This window comes from Pseudopodoces humilis, chromosome 4 (genome assembly GCF_049639895.1).
Source record: "Pseudopodoces humilis isolate 2021_Gansu_Grassland_sample_001 chromosome 4, ASM4963989v1, whole genome shotgun sequence".
NCBI lineage: Eukaryota > Metazoa > Chordata > Aves > Passeriformes > Paridae > Pseudopodoces > Pseudopodoces humilis.
Genome location: NC_142203.1, coordinates 66,688,973 through 66,701,715, shown reverse-complemented (window position 1 = coordinate 66,701,715; position 12,743 = coordinate 66,688,973). Strand labels below are relative to the sequence as shown.

The window sequence follows — 12,743 nt, the reverse complement described above, 5'->3', positions numbered from 1 at the left end:
CAAAAGCAGGAGAGGCGTTCGTGGGTCCCTGTCCGGAGTGCGGTCATTCAGGGGAGGGCGAAGCGCGGTCCGGCTCGGTGCCGAGGTTTCTCAAGCGAAAAGCGCGGGTGGTTTCCCCGTCACCCGGCGGCTCGGCGAAGGTGCGACATTCCCAAAACTTGTCCCCACGCAGGAGGGGAATGGTTTTGTGAGAGCTGATCCGCGGCGACCACTTCGGGGACGGGAATCCTATCGGGACTGGGGAGAATCACATCGGGGAGAAAGTGGGAATCGCATCGGGAGATGGGGGATCATATCGGGGGAGAGAGCGTGACCTCGGGGAGCGGGGAGAGGGCATCGCCCCTGGCCGCGCTCTTGCCGCACTGAGTCCCCGGGAGCGCCCGGCTGATTCACACTCGGGGCCAGGTGTGCGGGAGGCGAAGGGACGGGACGGGACAGAACGGAACAGAACGGAACGGGACGGGAGGAGACAGTACGAGACGGGGGCGATCCGCGGGAGCAGCCGTGAGGGCAGCGGGGCGCGCTCAGCACCCGGGAGAGCTCCGCGCCCACCGCGCATGCCCCGCCCCGCCGGCGCGGATAAAAGCGCGGCGCGGAGCCGAGCGGCGCCAGCCGTGCCAGCGCACTGCCGGCAACGCGCGCTCCCTCACCCTGCCGCCGCTGATCAGCCCCTGGGGGAAAAGCTCCCGCGGGCCCGTCTCCCACCCTAGCATGGGATGGGCGAGCCCTGCGAGCGCGGTGCCTGCTCCCCAGCCTCTGGCATAAAGGAAGGAGCGGACGCGGAGTCCTGGGACACGCCGCTGGGTTTCCTGGAGAGCGCTCAGATGGACAACGGGAGCAACGTGTCCTTCTTGCAGTTCAAGACGATCAACGTGGAGCGAGCCGACGGGATGCAGGGGGACAGTTCCGACGTGGTGCGGATTGTCATCTCCCTGGTGTACTCCGTGGTGTGTGCCCTGGGACTGGTGGGCAACCTGCTGGTGCTCTACCTGATGAAAAGTAAGCAAGGCTGGAGGAAATCCTCCATCAACCTCTTTGTCACCAGCCTGGCAGTGACTGACTTCCAGTTTGTGCTGACCTTGCCATTCTGGGCAGTGGAGAATGCGCTGGACTTCAACTGGCTCTTTGGGAAGGCAATGTGTAAGATCGTCTCCTATGTGACAGCAATGAATATGTATGCCAGTGTATTCTTTCTCACTGCTATGAGTGTGGCTCGATACCGCTCTGTAGCTTCAGCCTTGAAAAATCAGCGTCGAGGTGACCCACTGGGTGGCTGCTGCTCTGCCAAGTGGCTTTGTGCACTCATCTGGCTGTCAGCTGTCCTGGCTTCTCTGCCCCATGCCATTTTTTCCACCACTGCCACTGTCTTTGATGATGTTCTCTGTCTTGTCAAGTTCCCAGAGGGCCGAGGCAGCAATGCCCAATTCTGGCTGGGTCTGTACCACATCCAGAAGGTGCTGCTGGGCTTTGTGGTGCCGCTGGTCATCATTTGTCTCTGCTACTTGCTCCTGGTGCGCTTCATCAGTGACAAGCATGTGGGCAGCACCTGCAGTGGCCCCAGAATCAAGCGCCGCTCCAAAGTGACTAGGTCAGTGTCCATCGTGGTGCTGTCTTTCTTCTTGTGCTGGCTGCCTAACCAAGCACTTACAACATGGGGGATACTCATCAAGCTCAACATAGTGCCCTTCAGTAACGAGTACTTTCTCTCCCAAGTGTACATCTTCCCCATCAGCGTGTGCCTGGCACACTCCAACAGCTGCCTCAATCCTGTCCTCTACTGCCTCATGCGCAGGGAGTTCCGCAAGGCACTGAAGAGCCTCCTCTGGAGGATCACCTCACCTTCCCTCACCACCATGCGCCCTTTCACTGACACCACCAAGCCTGAGAAGGAGGAGCAAGCCCTGCATGCCGTGATGCCTGTCCACCCTGCCCCTGCTGCTGCCCGTGCTGCAGCTGTCCAGGCAGAGATGGCCTATTACCCCCCCGGGGTGGTGATGTACAACAGCCGCTACGACCTGCTGCCTGTTGGCTCCATGGAGCATCACTGCTGAGATGGCAGGGGGCTCTGGAGGGGGGTGGGACAGTGCCAGATATGGCCTGGGGATATTGAATGCCTGGTCAGGACAAGGGGAGGAGGGATGAGTAAAGGAGGACTTCCGTGTGAGAGATGCTCTTTTGCTGTTTTGTCTGCCCTTGGAGATACTTGAAGGACCTTGTCTGGAAGATACACCCTGAGCTGGAGAACAGGACTAGGTGGGGTGTCTCTATGAGATGCCTTTTGGTGCTTGTACCTGTGCTGGGGAACAAGAACTAATGAGGGCGATGGGACTCCTGCCAGGGATGATGCAGGATGCGCAAAGCACCACAGGGGCTAGTTGGGGTGGACAGAGGTTGGAAGGCTGAAACCACATCCCCTCAAGCTGGAGTTGCAAGCAGCCCTCCCACTGTGGCAGGGAGAGGGAGCTGAGCTGCCTTGTCCCTGCTGCAGGACCCTGTAAATGGTGCAGGCCTGACTGGTTACTGCTCCCTGGGCTCCACTGAGGGCAAAGGGATCAGACAGCCTCTCTTGTATTGCAAACCTGCCCATGGGGGAACAGCCAGGACAAGTGGGTACAAAGCTCCTGCTTGTTCAGGCTTTGTGCCTTTCCCCTCTTCTAAGGACTTAGGAAAGAGCAGGGACACGGAACACTGTGCTCCCCTCCAGGTCAGTGCAGGATGTGTTTTTCTAGCTACCCCCATCTCAGCTGCTGCCAGAGTATAGAGCAGACAGCCAAGGAGAAGCCCAAGGACAGAATTTGCAGCTTCATGGGGTGTTCCTTTGCCTGGGTTTGGAGGGAGGGTGTGAGCTCCCTAATACTCCCATGTTCCAGTGGTCCCCAGCTTCTCTCTAGGCCACTGAGGGGAAAGGAAACCTTACATCCCCAGACCATGTGTAGCAAGACAGCATCTCTCCCAGGGCACTGAGGTTGCAGGCTTAATTTTTGCTGCACTTCAGACTGTTCATATTTCACTTCAGGAAATCAGCACAACTGTAAATAAAATTAAAAAAAAAAACCAAACCAACCAAACATCAAAAAACAAGGGGAAAAAGAAACAATCCTAGCTACTTCAAATCACCTGCTCTGGGATACTTCTGGGTTCACTTAAGACCAAGCACAAAGGCTTTAGTTCTGCTGAGGGTTTGCACTGACTCTTGCCAGTGTTTCAGTGAAGTGAAGTTCCTCTAGTCTGAGCAGCCCTAAGGCCTACAGTGCTTATGTAGCCTAGAGAATATCAGGGATTGGCCTTTTCCAGCCTCTGTTCTGGGAAATAATTTGAGGCTTATCTGAATCAAACTTTCAGGGGGATTAAAAAAGTGTATTTTTAAGCTGTGAAAGTTTTTGTGATAAGGCTATATATCTACTTCTTAAAAAAAAATTAATTATGAGAAAAAATTTGAAATCAAAATATGAAAATACTTGTTTTAAACTATAGAAAAATGTGTTTCTGGTTTTGTTTTCAGAAAAGAAGTTCATTAATCCCTAGTAGTTCATATAAGATGATTATTTAAATACAATTTTGAAAGCTGTTTTCTATTTCAAATCCCTTTCCTTGCAGTCTAACTCCAACAGCTGCCCAATTCTGCTAAAAAGGTATTTATGCAGAGGATTGTTTGTCACCTCTAAATACTGAAATAGAGCAAGCTTGCTATTTGTGTCCAGAGAAAACTGCAACACCACAGTGGAAATTACACTTTTCAGACTCTGTTAGGTATACTGTACGTGTTGGTAACTCCTGTTGTAAAATTTGTGTTTGGTCTGAAAGCAGCTGGTTCTGCTACTTGCAAGGAGAAGTTGTTATCTTTTTTTCAGGGCAGGTAAGACTTCTCCAGCCTCGGGCATTTGCTAATTGGGAAGATATTGATTTACAAGTGGTCTGAAGAGGAACAGCAAAAGTGAGCTGGCGGCTGATGGGCATACTTACACAGATGCAAAGATTCCGAAGACATCAGACATATTCACAGAAGAACTTGAGCATCTAAGTACTGTACAACTGCCTCTCTAACCTCCTAAATCCTGACTTGGTTGACCGGTGAAGTTTGTAGGTACTTAAGTTTTTTCTAGTGAAATTTTTGTGCCTAGAAATCTGTTCCTGAGCATGCCTGAATCTGCTTAATTCTGTAGCACTTATTTCTGTGCTTTATGGGGATATCTCTGTTGTGACTGGCCACAGTGTGTATCCTGTGAGGGAAGCAACTCTGCATCCCAACACAGAAGACCCTGTGCCAGGCCACATTAAGTCAGAAGCGGCTGTGAACTCAACTCATTCCCCCCCATCCCTTTGAATCTGTGCCTGGATGTGCTGCTTCTGTCCCAGCTTCAGTGTAAGTGTGGATTGTGCTCCTTCCTATTCCCTTATGAAATGCTAAATTAGTGGGCACAGCTATCCCCCACAGCTTCAGCTTGAGAGATTCAGTTTCCCCTTTCCCACATCCCAGGGGAATGGTTGAATCTCTGGTCCACTTTGTGAGTGTGAACTGGCTTGAAACAGTTCCTTGTTGCCTGAGTTGCTCTCTGTTGCTGGATCATAGGGGCAGTGAAAGCCCTCAAACTCTGCTTGGCAGCACAGTGGCTAGAGTGTAATCTCCAAAGAGGAATTGTGGAGATTTTATTTTTTTTTTTATCACTGCAAATACAGAATAGAAATTGGATCCAGATCTGGGTTCTAGGTCTCCCCTTCCCAAGAATAGTGGTTAACTTGCTCCCAGGTCCTGGTTCAATTAGAATTCCAGTATGCTATCCAGGAACCTGATATCTTTCTAGACCTGCAGGTAAAACAGCTTAATGTGCTCAAGAATTTGCAAAAAGCTGCTTTTATGTTCTGGGAGAAAGCCCTAATATCTGTGTTGCAGGTGAAGAAAGTTGCACAGTTGTATGGAGAAAAGGATACCATGAGCTCTTAAGTCCAGAGTTCAGAGAGAGATAATTGTGTTTCTGTAGACCAGGAAAAGTATCTAAATTAAGGACATGGGAGGAATCTCACAGAAGCTCTCCTTACTGTTTGCTTTTGAACAGCATGATTTCTTGCTTAACTTGCTGGAATTTTTTTCCCTATCTAATGTTTAACTATTCTTGTGCATTTAATAAAGAGCTGAACAAGTGTCTAAAGTGTAACTATGAATTTCAGTAGATAGCAAGCTGCCTGAAAGACAGCCTCTCTGGTGTTCAGCATGGCAAAACCTATGTGCTTTTGTGGATGTCAGTGTAGACATAATTTTGTGCCAGGAAAACAACATAGTAAAACAGGTTCACAGTATGAACAACATGTAGTTAGCCCAGAGTACCAGTGTACCATTCTCAGAGGAAACCCCAGGTGTCTGATCACTTGAGACATAAAGACCTCCCATTTGGCAAATCACCCAAACATGAAAATACCTTGAGAGTGTGTAGGGACTGGACAGTGAAATTAGTGGGCAGCTCTTTCACATGCCACTGGATCTGCTGTTTGAAATCATGGATCTGCTGTTTGAAAGAGGCACAACACATCCACACTTGGCCAAATGTTGATTTAGGCCAGACCAGCAGCCCAGGCTGTGCAGGTCAGTGTGTGTCCAGCACAGCCAAAGAGCACTGCTCTAGCAACGCATGAGCAGAGAGAAATTCTGCTTCACCTGTGCCGTGAGTCCCAGCTGACAGCATGAAATCTGTGCTCCGTGTTGCATGGGCAGGGGCACCAGCCTGGGTCTTGGCAGAAGGTGCAGTTGCTCTGTGTGCATAGGGTGTGTGGCTTCAGCATGATGATCCTCTCAGAAGATCATTGCAGCTGAACAGCAACAAATTCTACTGAGTATCCTGGGGTTTCATAAGTAATGAGTACAACATGTTTCAAAAACACTGTTTCCCACAAATGTTCATATCTTCATTTGTAACAATCCTCATTTCATGTATTAAAATAAACATTGCTGAAGGATACAAAACAATACTTACTGAATTCTTGGTAAGATTTTTGTGCTTGGTCTCCTTCTGTTACAGGTTCCTGGTGGGGTGCTGGTGGAGAGGTGCACTTGGTTATAGAAGGGTAGGGACCCGAAGGTGCAGGCTGACATCTAGTGACAAACTGAGAGAACCTTTAAAGACCGGATATTATCATCAGGCAAAGACTTTGATTCTTTAGGGATGCTTAAGTATCTCATCCCCTTAAATAACTAACCAAGGTCTTAATGTAATAACAATCTACAATTGCATTTCCAGGTTTCCCTTTGAAATGCCTCTTTGGTGGAAATGCTGTTTCACTTTCACAGCGAGTTATTCTGGCACTCACTTTAGCAGTAAAAAAAGTCCAGTCCCCTTCATTCCCATTCACGACTGTCTGCTCTAAAACTTGATTATTCAATTGAGTGCATGCACAGAAGCTCTGATCTAATTCGTATCCCTGAGCTAGAGAAGGAACAGATATGGGTGTGGTGCAGCTCAAGTACATTACATTGAGAGTTTGGATCTTCTGTTTTTTTAGTGAGGGCTATATCTCAAAAGAGAATTCATATTTTTCAATTTAAAGGGGCTTACTGAAAATATCTTTTTATCATGATAAGAGCAGTTAAAAGAATCTCCTCTAGGTACAATCCCAGTAGCTGTTGGTGCCATGACTAGCCACTCAGCTCATTCCTGTGCTAAAGTGCAGCTGATAATACACATCAGCAGGTTTCTCTGCCTATGTCTGTGCAGAGCCTCATAGTCCTTCCCAAAATCATGTCTTTTAAATATAAACTCACAGGCTGAGAATATTAGGCCAAAAGATCAGCTGCAGACAGAAGTGATTTCTTTAGTTAACAATTTTTTGGAAACATTGACTTTCTGTTTTGGAAAGGACTGATTACTATTCCATGTGGGAAATAGCAAAATAAAGATGTCTTACTCAGATACCAGCTCTCTCCCTTACTCACCTATTTCTTGGGATGAGATACTGTTTCTCCTAGGACTTGTGTTTTTCCTTCAGATCAGCTGAATGAGTACGGTCAGTTGTACAATGATCAAATTAACTGTTCAACACTGACCTCTAAAATCATTGTTCAATGAACCCTTCCACTTTCACTCAGCTGAACCTCACACTGGATAAAACTGGAATCTTGTGGAAAATTACTTGTGTCTGCATTTGTGAAGAAGTAACATTGCCACCAGGACCAGTGGCTCCCACACCAGGGGTTTGTGCCACCATTCAAGGGGTCCTCAATGGGCTGGAGAAATGGGCTGACAGGACCTCAGGCACCTGGATAAAGGGAAATGCAAATTCCTGCACTCCCTGTACCAGCATGGGCCGGAGTCCAATCGACTGGAAAGCAGAGAAGGAGCTGGGTTCACAAGGTGAACCTGAGCCAGCAATGGGCCCGTGCAGCAAAGGCCATCCTGGGCTCCATTGGGCAGGGCACTGCCAGCAGGTCAGGTGAGAAGCTCCTTCCTCTCTGCTCAGCCTGGTGAGACACATCTGGAGTGTGATGTCCAGTCCTGGTTACCCAGTTCTGGATTATTTACCAGGAAGGCTGCAGTGTGATGGAGGGCTTGGAGCATTTGCCATGTGAGGGGAGGCTGACAGAGCTGGAGGTGTTCAGCCTGGACCTGAGAAGGCTTGGGGACTTTATCAATGTGTGTAAATATCTAATGTGGGTGGGGATCAAAGAAGATGAAATCAAACACTTCCCAGTATTGGCCAGGGAATGGGAGAGAGGCAATAGACAAAACCTGAAACTCCATCATTTAAATTTAAGGGGAAAAAAGCCCCTTTTGAATGGTGTGGTCAAGCATTGGAAGAGGTTGCCTGGAGAGACTGTAGAGTTTCCAGCTTTGGAGATACTCACCCTGCTTTTACTGCTTTAGCAACACTGTACTGAGCAGGGGGCTTGGATTGGGTCATCTTCAGAGGCAACCCCAACTATTCTGTGCTTTTGTGTGATTCTGCAATAGCAGATAGATTGCTCTGGACATGCCTTTGTTCCAATACAGTAGAATTAGCATTAGTGTGTGTCTTGCTTGATGTTTTTTCAAAAAATCTCTAAAAATTTTATGCCCTCAAATCCTACGATGTATTTCAAATCACCTATTAAATATTTTTTTTTAAATGTTGTAATTGCTTTTAATTGCTGCTGAAATGATGGAGGGGGCTCAGAGGAAATATAGTCTTCCTCTTGCCCATCACTTCCTGCTGAAATCCAGTCCCTAGTTCATAGGCCAATCCAGTGATGGATATAGAGGTATAGAGAGCAAACCATGAGCTCCTGAACTGAAGGTAAAAGAGGTCCTACAGCAGTAGTATATTAGTACAGTAGTACTGGTCTCAGTGCACAGTGGATCATAATAGGGAAAAGAAGAATCTGGTTTAAATTTCAGATCTGGGATTACATTTTCAGAGATGTAAACTGAAATCCTGAATTTTGAGCACCTTTGATATAAAGTAATTCCAAGGAAAATATTCCAAAATGCAAAATCCCTGTGCCGAAAAGGCCACCACCCTTTGATAAGGAACCATCTTCCTCTCAGAGAGAATCATTGTTCCAAAAATTGTTTTATTGCCATGCTTTGCAATGTTATAATAATCTAACAATCTAACGATATTTGGGATATGTTTCTTAAAGGCCTGCTTGTTGGGATTAGGTGTTTTGTTGAAACTGCAGCACTTACTAAAGAAAGAAGTGCTTCAGCCCTCAAAATCTGTGGAAACCAAATAATATGCAAATTGCATTGCAAGCTAACATTTTTTTTCTAAATCAGATCTGAATGTAGAAAAAAACCGCAAATCATCTGAGATACATTTGCACCTATATACTGATCTGCCAGCCATGCAACCCCAGTATAAACCAGACTTCAGCAAAAGACATCTCTATCAGAAACGTTTCCTTCTCCTCTTGTCATTCCTTAGGCTCCACAAATCTGCTATTTGTCACATTTCCTTCTCAGCATCTAATGAGCAGAGAGGCCTTGGAAACAGGTGTCCAAGGCTCTGATGCTGCCTCCCTCTGTGCTGGGACCAAAGTCCCCCCGTGATGAACGTTTCCTGCTGTGAGCCAGTGCAACAAAACCTCATCTGCCAAACAAGCAGGGAACGGCTGCACTACAGGGTTGACTCTTGGCTTCAGCACTGAAGGTTTCCAAGGCCAGATTCTGCCATGAGATTGATGCTCCAAAACGTGTCCATGGGGGGCCTCCTACCACCACATGTCCATGGGGCAGCGTCTGCAATGCATTAGGCAGCCGGGCTACAGCTGGCAACAAGCAGCTTTCCTTGGTTGTCCGAGCACAAAAGACGGCAGCAGGGCCCCGCGCTGAGGAAGGCGCGGAGCTGGCGGAGGGGGTCGGGGCTGCGGTGCCGGCACTGAGCGCCAGGGGGCAGCCGAGCCACCGGCTCTGCGGGGAGCGGGCCGGGCCTCGCCTGTGGGCCCCGCGGCCTGGAAACCTCGCCCCACACGGCCCGGAAACCTCGCCCCACACGGCCCGGAAACCTCGCCCCACACTGCCCGGAAACCTCGCCCCACACGGCCCGGAAACCTCGCCCCACACTGCCCTCTCCCTGCAAAGACAGGGCTCAGTCTGCTGCGCCATCCAGGTTGGAAAGCACTGACTTTTCTTTTCCTACTGCTGCAAGTGCTTACTCCCCGGGAACAGCCTCCAGTTTGACGGCTCTGCGAGATGTGAAGTCACTATCCTTAATACACAGGTAAAATACTAATACACGGGAGGTAAAATGTTTGTTTCCAATTAAAAAAAAAATAAATTAGGAAACACAACTGCTTAACACATTTTGCGTATCTGTAGGAGCAACGCATGAAACTGATCGTAGAAGGCAACAGAATCACAGAGTGGGTCAGGTAGGAAGGGACCAGAGTTCATCTGTTCTAGCCTTCCTGTTCAAGCACGGTTATCCTAGAACACGTATCCAGAAAGTTCTTGAATAACTCCAGTGAGGGAGATGCCACAGCCTCTCTGGGAAATCTGTTCCAGTGCTCTATCTCTCTAAAAGTAAAGAAATTCTTCAGATTCAGGTGAAGCTTCCTGTGCATGTTTCTGCTCATTGTCACTTGTCCTGTTGCTCAGCACCACCAAGCAGAGTGTGGTCCATCCTCTGACCCCACCCTGCAGACACAGATATTGATGAGGTCCCCTCTCAGTCATCTCTTCTTGGGGTTAAAAAAGCCCAGCCCCTAAGCTGTCCTTGTAAGGGAGATGTTCCAGTCCCTTGATCACCTTTGTAGCTCTCCACTGGACCCGCTCCAGGAGCCCCATGGGGTTTTTTTTACTGAGGAGCCCAGAACTGGGCACAGCACTCCAGATGAGGCCTCACCTGGGCTGAGCAGAGGGGCAGGATCACCTCCCTAACCTGCTGTAATTCTCTTCCTAATGCACCCCAGGACACCTTTGGCCCTCCAGGCCACCAGGGCACTGCTGGCTCATGGACAGCTTGTCCACCAGGACCCCCCAGGTCCTTGTCCTTCTGCTTTCCAGCAGGTTGGCCCCAGCCTGCAGCAGGGGTTGTTGCTCCCCAGGGGCAGGACGCTGCACTTGCCTTTGTTGAACTTGAGAAAATTCTTCTCTGCCCATCTCTCCAGCCTGTTGAGGTCTCTCTGAGGGGCTGCAGAGGCCTCTGGGGTATCGGCCACTCCTCCCAGCTTTGTGTCATCAGTGAATCCTGAGGAAACCTCTGCCTCTTCCAAGGATTGAGGTGAGACTGACTGGCTCCAGTTCCCTGTGTCCTCCTTCTTGCCTCTTTTGAAGACCAGGGTTTGCTTTCTTCCAGACCTCAGGCACCTCTCCTGATCTCCATGACCTTTCAAAGATGATCGTGAGCCTCTGGCTATGATGTCTGCCAGCTCCCTCAGCACTCGTGGATGCATCATGTCAGGGCCCTTTTCACTTTTCACAGTTTAGTGACAACAAGTGACCCTGAACATTTGCCTCTTAAATAAACAAGATGGAGCAGCTAGAGAATGGAAATGAATGCTGGAAACTTAGACAAGAAAATTTTGGTTTATAGCTCATTTTTTATAGCTTTATCATGCCAAAAGTAAAAGACATTTTACAGCAGATACTTCCACCCAATCTTTCTACAGTTCAAAAATATCAAATGTCACCATTGCACATTCACTTACACCATCTTTGGACATACTGCAGGGACTGGTTGTGATTCATAGGCTCCAGTGTGAAAGCTGTGAGTTCTCCCAAGGCAAAGAGATCTGTGATTCATGCTGACTTGTGTAGCCTTTCCGGAAAAAATGGTTTATCTGCCACAAGCCACCTCAGTTGCTTGTTTTCAAGCAAGTCAAAGAAACTTAGTGAGAACACAATGAAACACAAAATGAACACTGGGGAAAAAAATATCAGGACACTTGTGACCTTACTAAGACTTGAAGTCCTCTAAACAAGAGAACCAGAAGTTCCTTTAAGGGTTTGCTTGCATCACATGCCTACTTGTTAAAGGGGAATAAGTGGCAGATGTTTGTAAGAGAAAGAAGAAGAGAAGTGCCTTGAAGATAAGGTGACAGACTTGTCTCCTGCCTTGTTGTCCTGGTTTAGGGCAAATTTGGGAGAAAACCTCCAGTGGGGCTCCCCCCCGGGAAGCAAACCCACGTGGCCCTTTTCTCCCACCCTCCAACCGGTTTGGGAAGAGATTTCTCTGAGAGAAGTGGAAAAAACCTGTTTATTTCACAGGCACAGAACTACCCAGCACAAAAATGAATTACAAAGCCTCTTGCCATTCAGAAGAGATGACAAACTTCAGAGGGTCTCTTTCCTGTGGGTGTTCTCTCTGTTATCAGTCCCTCTGGTGCTGGAAAATGCCGCTGCCCAGGCTGGGCTCTCGGTAGTCCACGGGTGCAAGCTCCCGGTGCTCCCCCGAGTCCCCAGTCCAGAGCAGGTTTGATTCGTTTCAGAAAAAGGGAAAGAAAACAGTCCAGGAAGACCTCTCTGCTCCGGCTAGTTGGAAAGCCAAGGTGATCTGTGTCTTGTTGTCTGTCTGTGCTGTAGTCAAAACTCCCGAAGCAAGGGGGAGCAAGTACAGTCTCTGATAACAGACTCGGTGCTTCTTTTCCACTCACTTTTACTCTTAGATGGAATTTTAAGAATACAAAACCTGTGTCTGGGTTAGGTGGACGAATGGGGATACAATTTAACATCATAATCAACCCAGGACATTCCACCCCTTATCCCCATATCGTCGACTTACTGCCAAAACTAACATTCCAACTCTGCACACATTTACATACATAGAAACTTCCCTCCGTTCCACTCAAAAAATACAAGCAATATATCCATCATGCCCCTGTCAAGCCCCACACCAAGCTACTGAATCCAGACCCCCACGCTGGAGAGCTGCAGGATTCTCCACTCTCTCATTTTACTCACTCAAAACACCATCTTTCTCCTGCTCATACCTTCAACACTTACACATTTCCTTCTATTTCATGTCTGTGTGGTTTAATGTACAGACAATGGCAGTAACCTTTTACCCAAGGATCAGGTCTCCCTGAGGTACACATTGTGTTGTTCCATCTCTCTGCATTATCCACCATGTACAACCTGGTCCTTGAGCAAAGACAACCCCACGAATGGGTTTGTCTGTGCTCGAGGTAGAATTGACCCAAACTGTCTTCCCTAGCAGACCTCTGACATGTACCACTGGGACTTTGTCTCCGTCTACTACATGTAAAGACTCAGACTGGGCAGGACCTGCTCGGTTGGTGGAACCTCTGGTGTTGACTAACCAGGTGGCCTTTGCTAGAT

The 12,743-nt window shown here is 48.4% G+C and overlaps 1 protein-coding gene across 1 annotated transcript; it reads left to right on the top strand.

Annotated features, from left to right (window-relative positions):
* The first annotated feature begins 621 nt into the window (after positions 1–621).
* RXFP3 (relaxin family peptide receptor 3) lies at positions 622–5,876 on the top strand. The gene has a single exon (XM_088054249.1). It carries the CDS (start codon positions 717–719, stop codon positions 2,049–2,051), a length of 1,335 nt encoding a protein of 444 aa, XP_087910375.1. The 5' UTR covers positions 622–716; the 3' UTR covers positions 2,052–5,876.
* Positions 5,877–12,743: the final 6,867 nt, after the last annotated feature.